This window comes from Ruditapes philippinarum, unplaced genomic scaffold (assembly GCF_026571515.1).
Source record: "Ruditapes philippinarum isolate M1 unplaced genomic scaffold, ASM2657151v2 ctg1520_1_1_1_1, whole genome shotgun sequence".
In the NCBI taxonomy this organism is placed as follows: domain Eukaryota; kingdom Metazoa; phylum Mollusca; class Bivalvia; order Venerida; family Veneridae; genus Ruditapes; species Ruditapes philippinarum.
Genome location: NW_026856547.1, coordinates 36,531 through 57,845, shown reverse-complemented (window position 1 = coordinate 57,845; position 21,315 = coordinate 36,531). Strand labels below are relative to the sequence as shown.

The window sequence follows — 21,315 nt, the reverse complement described above, 5'->3', positions numbered from 1 at the left end:
TGGAACTGAAGTTATGCTCCGGAAACCAAATTGCTAACAGACGGACAGACGGACGCCAGGGGGTATAACATAATATGCCTGAAATTCTTTGGGCATATAATATAAAGAAAAAGTAGAAACATTCAAGTAGAATCTAATGAAAAAAAAAGAAACATCAAAGAAATGTTTTACTGGTTTAGTGAAGTCACAAGGTATGAGACACCTAACAAGAAAAGTCAAAGTTTCAGATCTCTAGACCCAGGCTGGAGACATCTCACTATACAAGTGGTAATAAGCCACAGATCAGATACATATGACTAACAAATCAAATGGTTAGGTCACAGTTACAGATACCTAACAAGACAATTGTTATAGTCAGAGTGGCGTAGATCTTGGTAGACAAGACTTTGTAGTAGTTACAGCGGCATATATCTTATTAGACAAATGACATGAAAGTGTCAGATATCTGTGCTAAACTTGAGGTAGAGCCAAATGGTCGGAATGATATTTTACATATTTCAGTATATATAAAGAATGAGCTTTTTTAACAAGATTTATCAAAGTGAGACCCTGAAATTTTATTTTTCAGTCTTTTTTTTTTTGGTTCCACTGGTTCATTTAATTACATCAAAACTGATTACTTTACAAGTTATTTTCAGCTTTACTGATTTTATTCAAGCAACAGTTGCCTCCCTGGTTGAAGTGTAAATCCTTCTGACATGAAAGAAGTCAACATTGATACCAGGACTTTTATATACAAAAATGATTTTAAGTAAAACATTTATAATCACTCTGCCAAAGAATTCTGCAAATTTGAAGTCATCATAACACAAAGCATGTATTTCTATTCATGTTATAGCTAATAATGAATGGCTTTATTATGCCAATATCATGGTATTGAATGTAACTGTATTTCTCAGAATAAGAATAAAAAACTAAGGAGAGTGGTGGCCTAGTGGTTAAGGTGTTGTCAATTTAACCTACCAATCTTATATTTCAAGTCATAATCATAAAAAATCCTCATTTGACACCAAAACTGGTTAGTTCTAGAAACACACTTGAGTGTAGTTCATATAAGCTTCAAGTCTTCACAAAACTAAGCTAAAATAAATGTGTTTAAACTATACTAAACAAATGAAGAAAAAAAACAACAAGTGAATAATTTTTCTTTACATACTTTTATTCAGTATTATTGTACTTCTAAGTTATGCTACAGATAGAAACTCAAGATATCATAAATAAACAGCAGTACAATTCAATATTAATTTCTTTACAGGCATGATTTCATTTATGTCTAAAATCTTATCTTTATAGCATTTCTTTCCTATTAACCCTATTTTCAGCCATGCAGGTTATTTTTCTGTCACATTGATGTTACTTCAGTGCAAAGTCACTTAAAAGTGGATCATAAATGAGTCATCATAAATAAATAGGCTATCAGCATTCAGCACTGTCTACATTTGTATCCAGAAAACTGATTTTTTTTTCCAAGTTTCTCTTACTTGACTAAAACAATATATTTCTTCTTTGAGATACAATGTATATTATGTGAATCATTAGTTAACCAAATTGTTTTCCCTATTTCAAAATTGTCTAAGAGCAATTTCTAATGGCTAAAAATACCTATTTCCTTAAAATGTTGTCAATAATTATTCAAAATTCACAATTGTGCATTTATCAAAACTATTTTTTTTTATTAAATTTCCCAACTAAACATTTTCCAATATGTGAAGAACACAACACTGAACATCTATAAAAAGAATAAAATTTTGGTTTTAAAACTTTTGAATTAAAACAAAAAAGAAGAAAAAAAATCAAAATGTTGAAAATATACTATATGTATTAAAATATTTGTCCTCAAACCAAATTATCCTGGAAAAAAATCTCACATCACATTAAATACCAATGGATAAAATGGTAATCACATTTTTGATCTAGGTTCAGAAAGGGTGATTTTTTTTAATCTTGTACTTCAAAATAGCTTGAGATTTAAGACCACAGCAATATTCAGCAAATACAATATACAATATTTACTTGTCTGTTATGCTACATAAGTACTACACAAATATCTACTTTGCCCCATAAGTTTCATATTTCTTTCTCCCCTTATTTCAAACACTGTTTTCAGCTTCATTGAAAAAAAGTTTAAGATGAATTCACTGTTACATTGTAAGAATAATTTTTTTCCTACATTTTTATCACTTTAAAAACTTCCAATGTTATACTCTGATCATTTACTTCTGTTTACTGACTGAACTGATGTAGTTTCATTTCATTACCATATTGTTGGTTTATAAATTTTCATAATGAAGACATGCACTTCAGCCATCAATCACTCGAAACTCCATTGCTACATCTTGAATTTACTCACTACATTTTGAATATATTCATATATAATCATTTTTAGACATAAACAACCTAAGTTATATGTTTATGTTGTTAAGATGTGAAATTGCCCTCCGAAATTTCACCATTTGCCTCGTTTACTCCAGTCCTTCGGTTGCCAATGTAAACATTTAGGATCAATGCGTACTTTACGTTTACTCATAGATTTATAATGCGCAGCTAGTAAATCTTTAGCAAGTACGATTATATATTGTCCTTTATAATAATTGATAAGATGTAGATGTTGTAGCGTTGAGATCACATCCTCTTTCTTTATACTCGTCAACTCTGAGATGTCACTGAAAACATATATAGATAAAATTATACTGAGCAAAAATCAGTGATTATAAGGGATAATTCTAAATTCAAATCAAGCACAATGTTCAAATGAATGCCATTCCCACACAGTGACCTTGACTTTTGACTCTATGATAAATACTGAAAAATCAGTCATTAATCGCACATATCAATATGCAAATTATTACATGAATCTTAAATCATTTTACTTTTCTTAAAATCTTCATACTTTTTTCTCAAGTTTGATTTTCTATTTTCTTTAAATATTTTGGCTCATCTGGAGACATGCAGCTTTAAGCAATGAACTTACAGAATCCAGACACTTTCTCAGAATAATAATATCTGACACATGTTGTGGTTTAGATCAAAATATCCGCCCCGAGGGGGTGGTGACGAGGCTTGCTGAGTTATCACCCATGGGCGTGTTCCCGAGGGACAGATATTCGGATCTGAACAGCAAACATATCACATTCCATCACATTTTAAATTCTTTACCTTAATCAGACAATTTTCCATGGAAATTTATGTCATTACACCCGTAACTATTTTCATACAAAAGCATACAAAATTACAACTTCATTCAAAATGTCGGATTTACGTCATCCCATTGTACAGAACACGACTCATATGGCACCCCCTATGCCAGATGAAATTTCCGGCATGGGTAAAACTAACGGGAACACCCGTCTGATACGCAAGAAAGACACACTAACTTTATTGTGATAACAGGTTTCTCGTTGCCCTCCTCGGGTTTCAGGTTCAGCAGGATTTCCGTGATAGTCTGTGACCAGTAACTCCGGTACGACAACAAGCCCAGATCAGACAGAGGCTTCTCTGGCGACCCAGTCTTCCCTTCTACCTTTGATAACTCGTAACCTGAAAATTCACAAGTACCAAATATTTATAGCGAAATTCATAAAACCTTCAAATACGAAAACAAATTTTCTAACTGGTCACTTCATTAAACTCGTTTTACAGAACAGTGTCTCTTTTACTCGTTCAAAATTTGAAACCTGAGTTATGCATAGCACTCCAATTTAAATTTTATGAAGAAAATTACATTTTACTGCCACAGTTGACATTTCGAGATCACAACTATAATTTTTGACTTGCAGAACATGGAACATATATACATATATAATGTGAATTCAACAAATTCATTTTAATGCAATATTTTTATTATCTCCAAAAACAAGAAAAGCGCCAAAAATAATCTACGAATAGAATGTAAAGCTTAAAATTCATCCCCAAGATAAAGAAGAACCTTTTTTTTATTCTAAGTATTTATTCTATGGAAAGGCATCCATGTATGATACCAATTTGAGTGAAATACAATTATGAAGGCTTAACTAAGAAGTGTCAAAAGAGGGCAATAAAAGACAACAGAAAACTAGATATATTACTATGTCATAACTTTGTTTAATTCACAATAGGAGTGAGTTATAATTCACAATAGGAGTGAGTCATCAGAGAAATTACCCTGACGTGACCCTAGCCTTTTCATAAATTAAAAACTTACTAAATTCTATTAAAAGTTTTCCAAAACCTTTTTTCTGGTATGGTGGTAGAGTAAGAATACATGCAACATTGTAGTCTTCTGAGGATTCCTTTTCCTGTAAATGAAATTGTTCTTTCAGATTATGTTCACAATATGTGAAAAAGGGATGAAACAAAAAGGCCTATGCCAACAGTCCACAGTCAAGCCAGTCTGATTATCTGTGTAGACTCACTAGTTACTAGTCTGTTGACTGCTTTATTTTTGAAATCCTATATTATACATTTTAAGTTCAAACATGTTTGTTTGGTTGTTTGATTGGGTTTTATGTCACACTGACACAGTATAGGTCATATGGCAACGTTTCAGCTTTACTGGTGGAGGAAGACCTCAAGTGACCTTCCGTGCATTATTTCAGGCACGAACAGGCACCTGAGCAGAACCACCGATGTTCTGTAAACTAGCTGGATAGTTTCCTCACATGAAAGAAACTAAAGTCCCTGTCTAGATTCGAACCAACAGTGATGAGGGGCAAGTGGTTTGAAGTGAACGACCTTAATCACTCTGCCATGGACGCCCCTAAATTCAAACATAACAAGAGGGCCATGATGGCCCTGAGGTCGCTCACCTGTATATAGCCCCCCCCCCCCCCGGCCAATTTTACCCAAGGGCTTTAATTTGTTTATTTGAACAGACTTGGTAGACACCCATAAGAAGATGTTTCATGCTAAACATCTAAGTTCTAGCTCATTGGGTTTTTTAAAAGAAGATTTTTTAAGTTTTTACTATACACATATAGTTAAAAACAATGACACCCCTGGGGCAGGGCCAGTTTTGACCCCCGGGCTTTTATTTGTACAAACTTTGTAGATATTTACTTAAAGATGTTTCATGCTTAATATCTAAATTCTAGCTATTTGGGTTTTTACAAAGAAGATTTTAAAGTTTTAGCTATACACATATAAGGAAAATCAATGACCCCCGGGGCGGGGCCAGTTTTGACCCCAGGGCTTTTATTTGAACATACTTGGTAGACACCCATTAGAACATGTTTCATGCTAAATATCTTAGCTCTAGCTCTTTGGGTTCTTTAAAAGAAGATTTTTTTAAGTTTTTACTATATGCATATAGGGAAAATCAATGACCCCCTGGGGCGGGGCCAATTTTGACCCCAGGGCTTTTATTTGAACAAACTTGGTAGACATTCACTAGAAGATGTTTCATGCCAAATATCTTAGCTCTAGCTCTTACGGTTCTTTAAAAGAAGATTTTTTAAGTTTTTACTATATGCATATAGGAAAAATAAATGACCCCCCGGGGCGGGGCCAATTTTGACCCCAGGGCTTTTATTTGAACAAACTTGGTAGACATTCACTAGAAGATGTTTCATGCCAAATATCTTAGCTCTAGCTCTTACGGTTCTTTAAAAGAAGATTTTTTAAGTTTTTACTATATGCATATAGGGAAAAGCAATGACCCCCTGGGGCGGGGCCAATTTTGACCCCAGGGCTTTTATTTGAACAAACTTGGTAAACACTCACTAGAAGATGTTTCATGCCAAATATCTTAGCTCTAGCTCTTTGGGTTCTTTAAAAGAAGATTTTTTAAGTTTTTACTATATGCATATAGGGAAAATCTATGACCCCTGGGGCAGGGCCAATTTTGACCTCAGGGCTTTTATTTGAACAAACTTGGTAGACACTCATTAGAAGATGTTTCATGCTAAATATCTTAGCTCTAGCTCTTTGGGTTCTTTAAAAGAAGATTTTTTAAGTTTTTACTATATGCATATAGGGAAAATCAATGACCCCCTGGGGCGGGGCCAATTTTGACCCCAGGTCTTTTATTTGAACAAACTTTGTAGACACCAACTAGAAGATGTTTGATGCCAAATATCTTAGCTCTAGCTCTTTGGGTTCTTTAAAAGAAGATTTTTTAAGTTTTTACTATATGCATATAGGGAAAATCTATGACCCCCTGGGGCAGGGCCAATTTTGACCCCAGGGCTTTTATTTGAACAAACTTGGTAGACACTCACTAGAAGATGTTTCATGCCAAATATCTTAGCTCTAGCTCTTTGGGTTCTTTAAAAGAAGATTTTTTTAGTTTTTACTATATGCATATAGGGAAAATCAATGACCCCCTGGGACGGGGCCAATTTTGACCCCAGGGCTTTTATTTGAACAAACTTGGTAGACACTCATTAGAAGATGTTTCATGCCAAATATCTAAGCTCTAGCACTTAGGGTTTTTTAAAAGAAGATATTTAAAGATTTTTCTTTCGGTTGCCATGGCAACCAGAGTTCTGCATGGAATTAAATTCTTTGAACAATTTTTAAAGGTGACCACCAAAGGAACATTCCTGTGAAGTTTGGATGAAATTGGCTCAGTGGTTTATAAGGAGATGTCATTTAAAGCAAAAGTTTACGGACGGACGACGGACGACGGACGGACGGACGGACGACGGACGAAAAGCGATCACAAAAGCTCACTCTGTCACTTTGTGACAGGTGAGCTAAAAATGCTAGAAAACAAAACATGTTTTTATCTTTGATTTTTATTTTTTTCTACTTAACGGAAGTTTCAAAAGTCCACTACACACATTCAGTAGTTTAAATGGTTAAAATGTAATACTGATAAATATTTTAAATTAAAGCAGCAAAAATGAATTATTCTTTATTTTCCTTTTTGAAAAATTAAATCTACATGAATAAAAGCAAGAGCTGTCAGTAGGACAGCATGCTCAACTATTCTCAGAGCTTGATAGTACAACAAGAGCCTGGAAAATGTAGAATTTTCTAAATTCAAAAAGGGCCATGATTCTGCCAAAATCCAAGCTAAGAGTTATAAGCCATTGGCACTGACCTATTATGCTCATAAATAAGCATACAAATTTTCATCCTATTCCCTTTAGTAGTTTTGGAGAGCCAGCTTACACGCAAATACCTGGACCCAAATTTCAGGAACCTTATAGGCCATAAAAAGCCACTGTAAAGATAGTAAAGGAAAAGGAACATTAAGTTGTATACAAAGTAATCTCACCTTAGAGAAGTAGCCTACTATATGGTACCCTTTACTATCACTTTCACAACACACATAGAATAGGAACGGGTCAGTATCATAGTATAATGTTTTGTGGTCTAAAAATAACTTGGCAAGCAAACACAGGTTTTGAGCATATATCTGCAAAAGAATAAAAATATGTGTGTTAAAACTGTACTTTTTTACACAACAACATAACATTTAAGTCTACGAAAGACATCATGTTGATTAAACTTCATGAGATGCTTTTATCTGGTACTGTTTCAGGCAAAATAAAAAGACCACAAAACCTTTTACAAATTTAAACTTGCAACAAAATCTTGACCAGAACTGAAGAGAATTGCAAGTCAATGAACAGAATTTACAAAGAACTTTGTAACGTTTAATACAGAGATTTAAGTGTAAAGAATGAAATGAATATATTTTCTTATATAAATGTTTTATTTTTCAAGAATTATAAAGTAAATTTTAGGAAATTATTTTAGGAAGATATACCAACCTTATTTTTCCGGCCGTCTATTTCAAATATAGAGATGTTAGCTTTTCTATATATTTCGTTCCCTGGCGGATGTCTTAACATACATTTTGACTGTCAATAGAAAATATATCAGTAAATTTATAGCTTTTTCATTTCTTAGATAATTATATATAAATATGCAATATATCGCTTAAATTAATCCATTTCTTGATCAAGTTTGAAGTCATGCCAACACTGTATAGGTCATAAGCAACTTTCAGATGTCTTTCTCTGCATCATTTCATAAATGAGAAGGCATCCATGTAGAACCAACTACCTTCTGTAATTTAACTGGATGTCTTCCTTAGATAAAATAAATCAAAATCTTTGTCAGAATTCAAACCTACATCAGTGATTCCATGTCAGTGACCTTAACCACTTAGCATCAAAAATCAATTTCTACAATAATTAAGTACAGTAGAATCCCTACTTAAGACCACACCAAAATTAAGACCACCTGGCTATTAAGACCATTTTTAAAGAAAAAAGAAAGAAACAATAAATAGAATTGCAAAAAATATCAAACAATGCTGACTTACTAAATGTCTTTCTAAACACTTGTGGCTTTTCACATATTTGAGACAATATTCACAGATATACAAATTAGGTGTACTTGTCAATTCCTGTAATAAAAACATTCAAAATATAATAAATAGATGTAAATAACTATGTATTATAATGAATAAGAAAAACATATATTTCTTCAATTATATTCACTATCAAACCTTTGCTGAATCTTTTAGTTGGACCTTTGGAACTGTCTTTTATCAGTTTTGGAGATTTAAGATGAAAACTTAAAAGTTGTTTAAAGCCAACAGTAAGGAGCCTGGTTAAACTGTATGGATGTGCAGGCTGCCCCTGGCTCTCAACTGGTGGCAAAGGCTAATCGTAATCATTTATTGTTCAAGTAGGATAATAGTTGATTAAGCCAGAGACATTTCAATTACTTCACAACAGAAATATACGGTTCAATCATAAGAAACCAAACAAATGTCATCATACCCCGAGACAATATCATGTAATATATGTATCAATGAAATAATCTCTTCATATCTGCATCAAATTATTTCCTTTTAATCTATATCAATCAGTCTTATTATTCATATTTGCATGAGAATGGTCATGATAAAAGACGTATGTCACCATGTAGAGAATAGCCAGCATGCACAATACAAATGTACATGAAATCAAACTATAAATCAATACATGTAAGTAAAGTTTGCAATAGCAGACTGTTAAATATAAAAATGAAATCTGGATTATTTTCACAGTACTATTGCCTTGAAAATAAAATACAGGAACACAATGTCTGCTGTGAAAAAAAATGCCTTAAAGAAAACCATTACCAGTGCTAGCCCTGCAAACCATCATATACCTGACTATTATGGGCTGTCAAATTTTTATGCCCCCACTTCAAAGAAGAGGGGGTAGCTTTGCATTTGTCTGTCTGTCCGTCTGTCCGTAGACCAAATGGTTTTTGAGTGATAACTAAAGAACCCTTAGGCCTAGGGACTTCAAACTTGGTATGGTGATTGGTCATGACCAGTAGATCACCCCTATTGATTTTGGGGTCAAGGGGTCAAAGGTCAAGGTCACATTGACCTTGTAAGTAAAAACGGTTTCCGATCAATAACTAAAGAATGCTTAGGCCTAGGAACTTCAAACTTGGTATGATGATTGGTCATGACCAGTAGATGACCCCTATTGATTTTGGGGTCAAGGGGTCAAAGGTCAAGGTCACATTGACCTTGTAAGTAAAAACGGTTTCCGATCAATAACTAAAGAACGCTTAGGCCTAGGAACTTCAAACTTGGTATGATGATTGGTCATGACCAGTAGATGACCCCTATTGATTTTGGGGTCAAGGGGTCAAAGGTCAAGGTCACATTGACCTTGTAAGTAAAAACGGTTTCCGATCAATAACTAAAGAACGCTTAGGCCTAGGAACTTCAAACTTGGTATGATGATTGGTCATGACCAGTAGATGACCCCTATTGATTTTGGGGTCAAGGGGTCAAAGGTCAAGGTCACATTGACCTTGTAAGTAAAAACGGTTTCCGATCAATAACTAAAGAACGCTTAGGCCTAGGAACTTCAAACTTTGTGTGATTATTGGTCATGACCAGCAGATGACCCCTATTGATTTTGGGGTCAAGGGGTCAAAGGTCAAGGTCACATTGACCTTGTAGGTAAAAAGGGCTTCCGATCAATAACTAAAGAAGTAGGCCAAGGTACTTCAAACTTGGTGTGATGATTGGTCATGACCAGCAGATGACCCCTATTGATTTTGGGGTCAAGGGGTCAAAGGTCAAGGTCACATTGACCTTGTAAGAAAAAACGGTTTCCGATCAATAACTAAAGAACACTTAGGCCTACGAATTTCAAACTTGGTATGATGATTGGTCATGACCAGCAGATGACCCCATTGATTTTGGGGTCAAGGGGTCAATGGGTCAAGGTCACATTGACCTTGTAAGTAAAAACTGTTTCTGATCAATAACTTAAGAAAGCTTAGGCCAAGGAACTTCAAACTTGGTATGATGATTGGTCATGACCAGCAGATGACCCCTATTGATTTTTGGGTCAAAGGTCAAGGTCGCATTGACCTTGAAGGTAAAAAAACGGTTTCCAATCAATTACTAAAGAATGCTTAGGCCTAGGAACTTCAAACTTGGTATGATGATTGATCATGACCAGCAGATTACCCCTATTGATTTTGGGGTCAAGGGGTCAAAGGTCAAGGTCACATTGACATTGTAGGTAAAAACTGTTTCCGATCAATAACTAAAGAACGCTTAGGCCTAGGAACTTCAAACTTGGTGTGATGATTGGTCATGACCAGCAGATGACCCCTATTGATTTTGGGGTCAAGAGGTCAAAGGTCAAGGTCACATTGACCTTGTAGGTAAAAACGGTTTCCGATCAATAACTAAAGAAGGCTTAGGCCTAGGAACTTCAAACTTGGTATGATGATTGTTCATGACCAGCAGATGACCCCTATTGATTTTGGGGTCAAGGGGTCAGTGACATATTGACCTTGTACTTAAAGATGGTTTGTGACCAATAACTCAACAACTCAAGTTGCCATGGTTGATATTTTTATATTAAACTAAAAATGCTTTTGGTATACACATTTGAAGGTCTTATGTAATATATCAACTTGGCTGTCATTAATGAGGCCTTCGTGATTCATAAAATTTATGCATATATTAATTGGTAAGATTTGTAATAACTTAAATTGCTGCACACAACCTATGGGGTCACAATAATTATTACCTTGTGACTAGTCATGACCAGTAGATAACCCTTATTAATTTTTTGTTCACTGGGTCAGAAGTCATGCATAATAACCTGATCACATGACTAATTGGCTGCCGATAGGGGGCATACATGTTTTACAAACATATCTTGTTTCATTTTGAAAATGAAATACCTGGAACTATGAAAGGAGGATTAAAAATTGTATAAAACAAGTCTATAACACAAAATCTCTGCATAATAAAGAGTACCTTGAAACATATTATAAAGAACTTCACTTACTTGAGGGTATGGAGAAAAGTACCAAGGTTTAATTCTGAACTGTCCTAGTTCTATAAGTTCTATATTTTTCATTCTAGTCACGGCATCATCATGGTGAGCTACCATACTACCAGTCTGTCTAGGTGCTAGCGGTGTTGTACTACCATCTGCATTCAATTCCTGCTGTTACATACAGAATATATCATTTGGTTTATACAGAATTTATTTTAGTTCAATTGTGTAGGAAGTTATAAGCTAATGCTTATAGATTATAGACACACTTTCAAATCTGTTCCTGGAACAAACCAGTACAGAGCATTGAGTGTAAAGTTTTTTTGCTCAAAGAGACAATGACTTGCCCCAGATGGGGTATTAACCCACAGGCTAGAGATCCTTAAGATTATTAGTCTGATCCGTTGACTATTTGGCTATGCAGCCACTTTAAACACTTGACCATGCCGCCAATATATCATTTACTAGTATAAATTATCAATCTGTGGGAGAACATTAGCAAATAGTTATTACATCTATTCAAACTGAAGTTTTGTAAAATTAAACCCTTACCACACTAAATATCTTAAATAGACTGGTCCATCTTTCAATCTGGTCAAAACCACTCATCATTTTCAGAGAAAATCTCAAAATATGTACTGACTGAACAGCAAACTGTGCGGACCATGACAGATGGCACGGATTGATACAAGGATATATTCAGCCACTAGCATCCATTTGTTGAAACGTTGGTAGTTTAAATAATCCTTCATTGCCTATAATTGCCTTCATTGCCTATAATTGCACTACTTCTGGAGTCATCTTAAACTTCAATAATAGTGTCAGAAATAACCTGCATGATAACTAATCTTAATACTGTTAACACCAAATTTAAAGCAGATTCCTTAATTATACTTACAGATGAATTAATATGAGGAATAGATGGCGTGGCTGATCTACTTCCACTAGAATCTACACCCTGAAAATATATATACAATTGTATATATATCATATTTTACAACTCAATTAAAGTAGTGCAAGTACTTCTACTTTGCATTCTTGAAATATTTTTTACATGAAGTCCAAAAATCTAAACAATTTTTAAATCTTTTAAAAAATATCATGATCTTTTAAGAATCTAATTTCGATCAAGTTCCCAGTGTTTTATATGGTCCATACTAGCACCACTTTTAATTTTTCCTCATAAAATTGCTAAATTCCCTGCCCCTCACCCATCAATTTAAAGATTATGAATTTTCCCAGTTAAACAGACATCAACTCATTCTAAGATAGGTCAAAAATTAACACTAAGTATTTAAATTTCTACATTATTCTTGATGGCATTATGTAGTCCTCAACATCAACGGTGGTCTGAGACCACTTAAAGGGACTCCACTGGGGTTTACTTGAAATATTTTGTACCATTTGATGTAGATCCTCGACCAATAACTTGTGTGCAAATTTTCAGACACTTCCTTAACTCTGTTTTTTTTTCAGAATCAATTGTTTTTATTGTCAAAATTGACCAAAAAATGAAAAGCATTGCAATGCTTTCCACTCAAATTGGGCTAAGACTCACGCACAAGAAATCGCTTTTAATTTAATTCTCAGCATATTCTTTTATTTTCCTTTGCAGATTCATCCAGTTTAATTACTTCACTTGATCTAAATAAGAATCTCAAATTTTATGTTTTTAGGCTTTTTGACTTTAATGAAGTCCCTTAAAAATTAAGCAAGGACTTAATGATCTTTCAAGCAGCTAGGTCCTCATACCACTGATTTTTTCTGGTTGATGTTTTATGTGTGTTTTTTTTTTTCAGAGAGAGTAAGATCTCATAACTTTACAACAGAAATCACAGCACTTTTGAATGTAAAAAATTGACAGATTGAGTGAAAAAATAAAAAGCATCTGTTGTTGTTTTTTTTCTTATGTTAATAATATCATCAGCAATTTCAAGTAGTATTGTTTGGAATTAAAACTAATGAAAAATTGAATAAAAAAATATGTATGACAAATAAATAAATGTCCACCAAACATTTCTACAGACCACACCTGCTCAAAAACTAAGTGTCAAGACCTGTATAGCTATATACAAGGCCCTGTATAAAACTCTTACCAAACTTGCACTAGGTGTTGATGGCACAGATATCGGATCCACAATCTGTAAAGACAACATTCATACCACAAAAATAGTCATGCAGAAAGAGGCATGTCTCGCAGATTCGCATAGAAATTTATCTATCTACATTTGAAGATAAAGCAAAGCATAGTTGAACTATATATAAAGCATCCTGATTTTCAGGATCCATTTTGTGCCATGGTCATTCCTATTTAAACCAAGCCTTTATTCTTCAATCATTATAGTAAATCTGGTACAAAATGCAGAAAAAAAAAATCACAAAATACTGTAGAATTCAGTCTAAACATTCAAACACGACCCTACCCCCACCCATACTGCATAAACTCTCTGTTCAACAACTAAAACTGTTAAACTTACAAAAGTCTCTATGTGTATAATATATCTAATATTAATATTGGTGTAAATTCTATTTTGCTGAATGAGATGTTTGAAAATTTTAACCATCCCTGATATTCCCCAGGGGTGTTGCCATTGGTGGTGACAGCTGACTGGTGCATAAATACAGGGATTTTTTCCAGGATTTTGGGAACACGACCTATACCCATGGAATTGGGAATTTCAGCGGTGCTTTGTTAAAAATTGGGGAAAAATGCACGACTGAAGTTTTGCAGTGATTAAATGTATGCAATCAATTACTGTCTATGATGGAATCTTCAAACATTTAAGCACTATTACAGTGAAGAAGCCTTAATTTGCAGAGATTTTAGAATTTTTATTTAATAATTTTATTTTGTAACTTTCAATTGGGAATTTTTTCCTGTGAATTGGGAAAATAATATACTATTTTCAATTGGGAATATGACCCAATAACGGCTATAAAATAAGCCAAAAAAAATCCCTGAAATACATACAGTGCCTTTAAGTCATACAATTTTACTTCTTTCCTATCAATGTACATTAGACTAAGTGCAATTTATAACAGACCTTGTTTATATAATTTTAAGTGCTAAACATTTGTTCATACTTGTGAGTACAATTTCAAATTAAAAAAATATCAATAGCATATGGGTAATCTAAATCAATCCCGATTATTTTGAAAAAAAAACTAGAACTATCACTAAATGTGATTAATACCCCCCACAAGACTGCTTCAGAAATGAGGATGTAACAGAATACCTAGTAACAGAATATCTTGTAAAAGAATTAAAATATAGAGTTATGGTTGTGGACAATTAAAGATAGTTGTGGTTCTTGTATGTTGCATTTCCTTTCAATGTGGTTGGCCATTGATGAAGTTTATTGAATTACTCTGTAATAAGTCCAGAAAGACAAGGAAAATGAACAAAGGGCAATAACTCTATAAATACTGAAGATGGAGTTATAGTTCTTGTGCACTGCACTTCCTCTTATTGTGCTTGACCATTGTATGAAGTTGTTTCGAATTCCAACCAGTACGTTTTAAGTTATGCTCCGGACAAGGAAAAGTATCAAAGGGCAGTAACTCTGTATTTTGTCAAAATGGAGTTATTGCTCTTGTGCACTGCATTTCCTTTTAATGTCCTTGACAACTGTATGAAGTTGTATTGAATTCCAAACAGTAGTTTTCAAGTTATGCTCTGGACAAGGAAAAGTAACAAAGGGCAATAACTCTGTAATTAGTCAAGATGGAGTTATGGTTCTTGTGCACTGCACTTCCTCGCAATGTGCTTGACCATTGTATGAAGTTATATTGAATTCCAACCATTAGTCTTCAAGTTATGCTCCGTACAAAAAAAGCAATGGAAAAGTAACAAAGGGCTTGACCATTGTATGAAGTTGTCTTGAATTCCAACCAGTAGTTTTCAAGTCATGCTCTGGACAAGGAAAAGTAACAAAGGGCAGTAACTCTGTAATAAGTCAAGATGGAGTTATGGTCCTTGTACACTGCACTTCCTCTCAATGTGCTTGACCATTTTATGAAATTATAATGAATTCCAACAATTAGTCTTCAAGTTATGGTCGGGACAAAAGAAAGCAATGGAAAGGTAACAAAGGGCAATAACTCTGTAATTACTTTAGATAGAGTTATGGTTCTTGTGCACTGCACTTCCCCTTATTGTGTTTGACAATTGTTTGAAGTTGTTTTGAATTCCAACCAGTAGTTTTCAAGTTATGCCCCGGACAAGGAAAAGTAACAAAGGGCAGTAACTCTGTAATTAGTCGAGATAGAGTTATGGTTCTTGTGCACTGCACTTCCTCTCAATGTGCTTGACCATTGTATGTAGTTATATTGAATTCCAACCATTAGTCTTCAAGTTATGCTCCGGACAAGGAAAATGCAACGGATGTCTGGACCGACTGACCACCTGGTGACTCCTATATACCCCCCCAAACTTTGTTTTTGGGGGTATAAAAAGGAATATGAATATGCATTCAAACTTGAAAATTCCAACACCTTTGAGTTTAAAAACTCTTTCATCACTTGAACAGAGTCATATTTCAATTATATGACGGCTATTCTCGAGCTTTATTTCAATATATATGTTATGTGCACGAAAGCATAGTTAAATCAGTACATGCCACAACCTAATATACATGTATATATATGAACCAATTCCCATAATTGCATAAAAGTTTAAAATCCCTTTTTTCAGATATGTATACCATTAAAATAGTTCATGTACATCGATTTTTTTTTTAAATCAACATTACAGTGATGTTTCTTTATGCACAAAACAATGCGAGAGTTGTATTTTTTTTATGACTTTAAAAAAATCCTAAGAAATTAAATCTTGCCGTCTTAGACACAATAGGTTATCAAGCTCCCCTACCTTCCTGAAGTCATTGCTTTATACACAAATAATATATCAACTTTCCTAATTCGACCAGGAGTTTTTTCTCCCACAACAAAAAATAAGCTTTATTGAAAAAATATTTTACAAAATCCGTTGAATTAAACAGTAGTAAAAGATATGGGAGAACCTACTTTGACACTATTTCCCATATATCTGTAAGGGATCTTAAAATTTTATTGGTTTTTATACTTTAGTATTATACAAATATATTTTATTAAGTGCCAAGACTTACGTCGTCATCAAGTTTTCTTTTCCTGCTTCCAATAGGAGCTTTTTTGTTTGAGCCAGATGTTCCATTCTATAAAAACAAAACATGTCAGTTTTTAAATATGTAAATAGATATTAAATGACTATCACTGGAAATTTTCTATATATATATTTCAATTATTGTGTAAAACTTAAAATCTTCAAAATTAACTCATTATAATCTTTCTATTAAATCAAAAGTAAAATCTGTAGCAACATGATATATCTTAATCTCTGATAAAAGCCATTTTTTGATCCCCATGAATTTCACACCCTCTAGTTGCAGATAAATTGTAATGTTGATCCAATAATATTTTAAACAGCACCCTCTCAGTGTCTTCATATACATGTATCTATTAAAACACTTTTACCAAATTCATATCACAAATAACTTTCGCAAAATATATACTTGCACCCAAATTTATTTGTTTTCCTTTTTATTCAAAGAACCCACACTCGTAAGAATCTGTACCTGATAGTATATTTTTTCAGAATAATAGCTTACAGACTTTGTGTTTGAATTGAAAAAAGTAAGAATCTAAGTAAAAATGCAATGACAGTTCATTTCAAGAGAAACATTCATCATATATAGACATTGGAATTCTGCAAATTTTAAGCAAGTTTTAACATTTTCCAAGAGTTGCGATGAATACCAACAATGCTTTGTGTTCAAAGTGATAAGTAACAGCCTAAGTAAAACTGCTATGAAACTGTCATTTCAAGTGAAACATTCATCAAATATATACATGTACATTGGAATTCTGCAATTTTTAGGCACATTTCAACATTTTTCATGAGTTGCAAAAAGACAATTAATGAATAAGCATCTTTGTTACTGGAAGCAAATTGAGCTTTGTCAAAAAAATATAATCTATTTAAAAAATAAATAGTAAATGTGGAATGTAGAAAAATTTACTAATTACTACTTATTGACTGACATAAAACCTATAGGTGACTATCTAATTCTTACTTTTACATACTAAAGGAATATATTTGTATTAATCATACCAGAACTGATGGGTCTGGGCTACAAGGTCTACTGGATGAGGTACAAGCTTTGCCAATCTCTTTCTTGGGTGTCTTTTGTTCCTTTCTAGGATGTTCCATCTTACTGAGGTCCATCCTAGCCTCTGGTACCCACTCATCCAATCTTTTATTGACTGGAAAACCAATATGGTAGTTATTAGTCATAATCATAACAAAATTATATAACAAATCAGTTTCTTTCATTTCATGTTTTCATTTTTTGTTGTTGGTTTTTTTTATAGGGATTTAACAGCATGTAACTCCAAATTCTGTGAAGGTCAGTTGACTTATTTCCAGCACAAATTGGCACCACTGAAGAACCACCGACACTTCTCAAAACTAGCTGGACAGTTTTTCTCACAGATTGGTTTGAACCTATAGCAATGAGAAACATGTGACCACAGCTGTAGAAGTTGACAACCTCTTAAACCACTCTGCCATGGGCATGAGGTCACAAGTCAAAAGTCTATTTCTGATGATTTTTTTTTTCTGGGGGGGGGGGGGGGGCTTTTTATGTGTTAAGAACAAAATTAATACAAACAAATGCTAAGTACATGTAGCAAAGCAAGAAAGTAAAAATAACCATAGTACCATATTTTCATGTACCTTGGCTGCAATATTATTTTACCTCATTGGCATTTTGTGTTTAAAATTTAATAATCATCAAATTAGACACAATTGAATAAAAAATTTATGTAACAAAATATTATTTTGCTATAAAAAAATGTCAAAAATGGTTATCATTTAAAGTTACATTAAATGAATTTCACAAAAAAAAAGAAATAGCGACATTTCATTAATAAAATGGGTTTCATATCGACCCCAGATCTTATTTTGGTGTCCAGACAACCAAAATGAGTTTAATGAGCATACAAATGTGCAACCTCACTGTGGCGAATTCGAAAGTACATTTTCTGTTTGCATGAGAAACTCCGCCTTCAGATCATCCGTACATCAATATTAAATCAACAAACATGACTATAAGTAGCAGTCCTAATTTAACAGTATATTTCCGCATTGTAACGGATTTTGTCGTACACTTTTAATCTTTTTTATGAGATGATTATTTTTTCTGAACCCCAGGCCTAGTGCTTAAACGGTAAAAGTGTGTTTGCACAAGAAAATCTTATATTTAGCAACTAAAACACCGTGACGTAGCGCATACACGAGCTGATTTTAGTCTTCATTTGCATGTTAAAATTCGTATACGAACTTTAGTGTTACCGTGGGGTTTTCCATTTAAAATCCTAATTTATGAACAATATTTGATGAGATTTACAATGATACTGTTAAAAAGGTTAATGAAACTGTAGAATGCTTGGTTTTTAGGCCGACGGCAAAAATATTTTAACATATTTATTTAATGTAACTTTAATACTCTATTACAAATTGTGTAAAAATATATCATTTGTGTAATCAAAACATGTATCATTTTTAATTTAGCTTTATCTCAAATAAATATACAGTACAACCTCTTCAGACCAAGACCTGGCATTTCAGAAATGAATATTTTGGTTGCTGATGAGAAGTGAAATTACTAGAACAGTAAAATTGAGTGTGCAGTTTCAATTCAGTTTTGAGCAATTGGTATTGTTAATGTAAAGAGGTAAGTGCTCTGCAGAGGACTGCTTTACACAGGTTTAACTGTACATCCAAAATAAGTATAAATATTATTGGCAAACTATAACAAATTTCTGGACAAACATGTACAAGAATTAATGAAATTATCACTTTATAGGTTTTTACAACTTACAGTCATCATAATGGACATAGAAAAGTGGTTTCCCATTGACTTCCTTCTTCCCAAGAATCTCAGCCCAATCTGGAAAAATAAAACATATCATTTGAACCCAGAGGCTCAAATTTATACAATACATAAAGCAGAATTTATATACAAAAAGGGATAAAGATGGAAGCACATTTTATCTGGTTGACTTTTTTACTTTGATACACAAAATATACCAGGTACAATATGGTGATAAAGTGGAAATTGCCAAACATAATCCGCAAAAATATTTACAAAACATGTTAATATTTAGCAACAAGCTAATTAAACTTGCGATTTACTGTGCCTTTATTACTGCCAAAAACTTATCATTGAAAAATTTAATGCCGGACAACTATCCTTACAGTGTTTAAAGGCCATACATGGCGTATGTGTTTGTTTGTTTGTTTTGGTTTTACGTCACATCGACACAGTATAGGTCATATCGCGACGTTCCAGCTTTACTGGTGGAGGAAGACCTCAGGTGCCCCTCCGTGCATTATTAACGGGCACCTAAGTAGAACCACCGACGTTCCGTAAGCTAGCTGGATAGCTTCCTCACATGAAAGAATCCAAAGTCCCTGTAGGGATTCGAACCCACAGCGATGAGGGGCAAGTGGTTTGAAGTCAACTCTGGCGTATGTGACTTCATACAGCTAGCCAAGAGTATATATAAGGATGATTCTATTTTCTTAAGTGTATTATATACAAGTTGTACTTCTAATGTATTGATAGGAGTTAAATCCAGGAGATTGCCTTTATTTTAATGTGTACGAAAATTCTGAGTACGAATAAAAACGTAAACAAATAATCTTACGCCATCCTTCTCCATTAGTTAGCAAAACAGGCAATCTGCAGCCCTCCGTCAGTTCAAACTGAAACAAAACAAACAAAAAATAAGTTTGATTTTCACTAAATAGCATGAATAAACAATAAATTTGTTTTCTCAAAAAAAATACCTCTCCTTCCGCCATGACAGTCATGGTTAGTTTCGCCAAAAAATACTTTGTTGAATAAGAAAGTAAAAATTTACTTAGAATATCATATTTATAAGTTTTTAAGTATTTCTATCGGATTTCTTGACATAAAAGAGAATAAATACTCCCTAATCCTAATTTTTAAAAGAGAAAATAACTCTAGTATTTTCGAATTTTTTTTTCTGGACATTTCGGTCCATTTCGGTAAAAGGACAGTTGGATTTAATCCAATTCAACCCATATACATTTCGACCCTCGAATAGAGGTACCGATCAAAAAGTTTAATAATTATATGATATATTTAACTTAAAGTTGAGTAGGAAAAAAATACATGAAACATATTGAGCATTGGGAAAGAAAATAGAGGAAAAATACGGAATCCCTTAAGAACGCTTGTAAAAAACGACAAAATTGAAAAGCCAATTGAAAAAGTTGTTGGCTATGTTCATTGAGCTTGTTCAAAACAAACTTGTTTTGCCACGTCATATTTAAGGCAGACAAAATATCAGCTAGCAAGAAAGTCCACCTAATTAAGATGTTTCACTTCCAAGACATTTCACACTGTAGACATTTCACTCCTGTTTTGTCCATATAGACATTTCACTCCCAAATACCTGTACTTTTATTTGAGATACTCATACCAAATTTGTTTACTATGCAAAGCAACAGTTAGAATAGTACATCGATTTATATATTTTGAAGTCTTGTCTGTTGTTTAAAGTTACCTTAGAGAAATTGCGACATTTTGAAATTAGAAAAACCTGGGGAATTCTATTTGAATGTCTATGAGCAATAACTGAGACCCATTCCAGGTAAATCAATAGTTTTTAACAATATATTTGCAGACAGCAAAGAAAAAGGCTGGGAAGTCATATTTCTTTGGTGAAATCATCTTCATATTTCTTACTGGTACTGAATTATATTCAAATTATGCTGGACAGGTACCTAACTTTGTTCTGTCAAAGTTTTGTACTCTTCCGTAGACAGATTTTTATTTTATTTGTTAAAAGGTGCCATTTGGGAACGGAAACTGCTTGGAAGCCAGTAGTGTTTCATCTTCTTTTCTTCTTGTGAATACCGGACTCCTTCAATTCACTGAAGATTATGACAAATTGGTACTGGTTAAATATATTGAAAAAAGTAAAATATCTTAAAATTTGT

The 21,315-nt window shown here is 33.5% G+C and overlaps 1 protein-coding gene across 4 annotated transcripts; it reads right to left on the bottom strand.

Annotated features, from left to right (window-relative positions):
• Window positions 1–1,138: 1,138 nt before the first annotated feature.
• LOC132746933 (histone acetyltransferase KAT5-like) lies at window positions 1,139–20,225 on the bottom strand. 4 transcript variants are annotated; one of them, XM_060736213.1, is made up of 14 exons: window positions 20,137–20,225; window positions 19,995–20,052; window positions 19,166–19,234; window positions 17,395–17,546; window positions 16,373–16,438; window positions 13,343–13,387; window positions 12,145–12,204; window positions 11,256–11,417; window positions 8,255–8,338; window positions 7,698–7,787; window positions 7,199–7,339; window positions 4,181–4,274; window positions 3,375–3,537; window positions 1,139–2,663 (listed from the first exon to the last, which is right to left on the bottom strand). In XM_060736213.1, exons 1-14 carry the CDS (start codon window positions 20,158–20,160, stop codon window positions 2,447–2,449), a joined length of 1,425 nt encoding a protein of 474 aa, XP_060592196.1. In that variant the 5' UTR covers window positions 20,161–20,225; the 3' UTR covers window positions 1,139–2,446. The 4 variants fall into 4 exon arrangements, with proteins under 4 accessions (XP_060592196.1, XP_060592197.1, XP_060592199.1 ...); XM_060736214.1 differs by having other exon boundaries at window positions 11,256–11,414; XM_060736216.1 differs by lacking the exon at window positions 13,343–13,387 and having other exon boundaries at window positions 11,256–11,414.
• Between the last annotated feature and the right edge of the window lie 1,090 nt (window positions 20,226–21,315).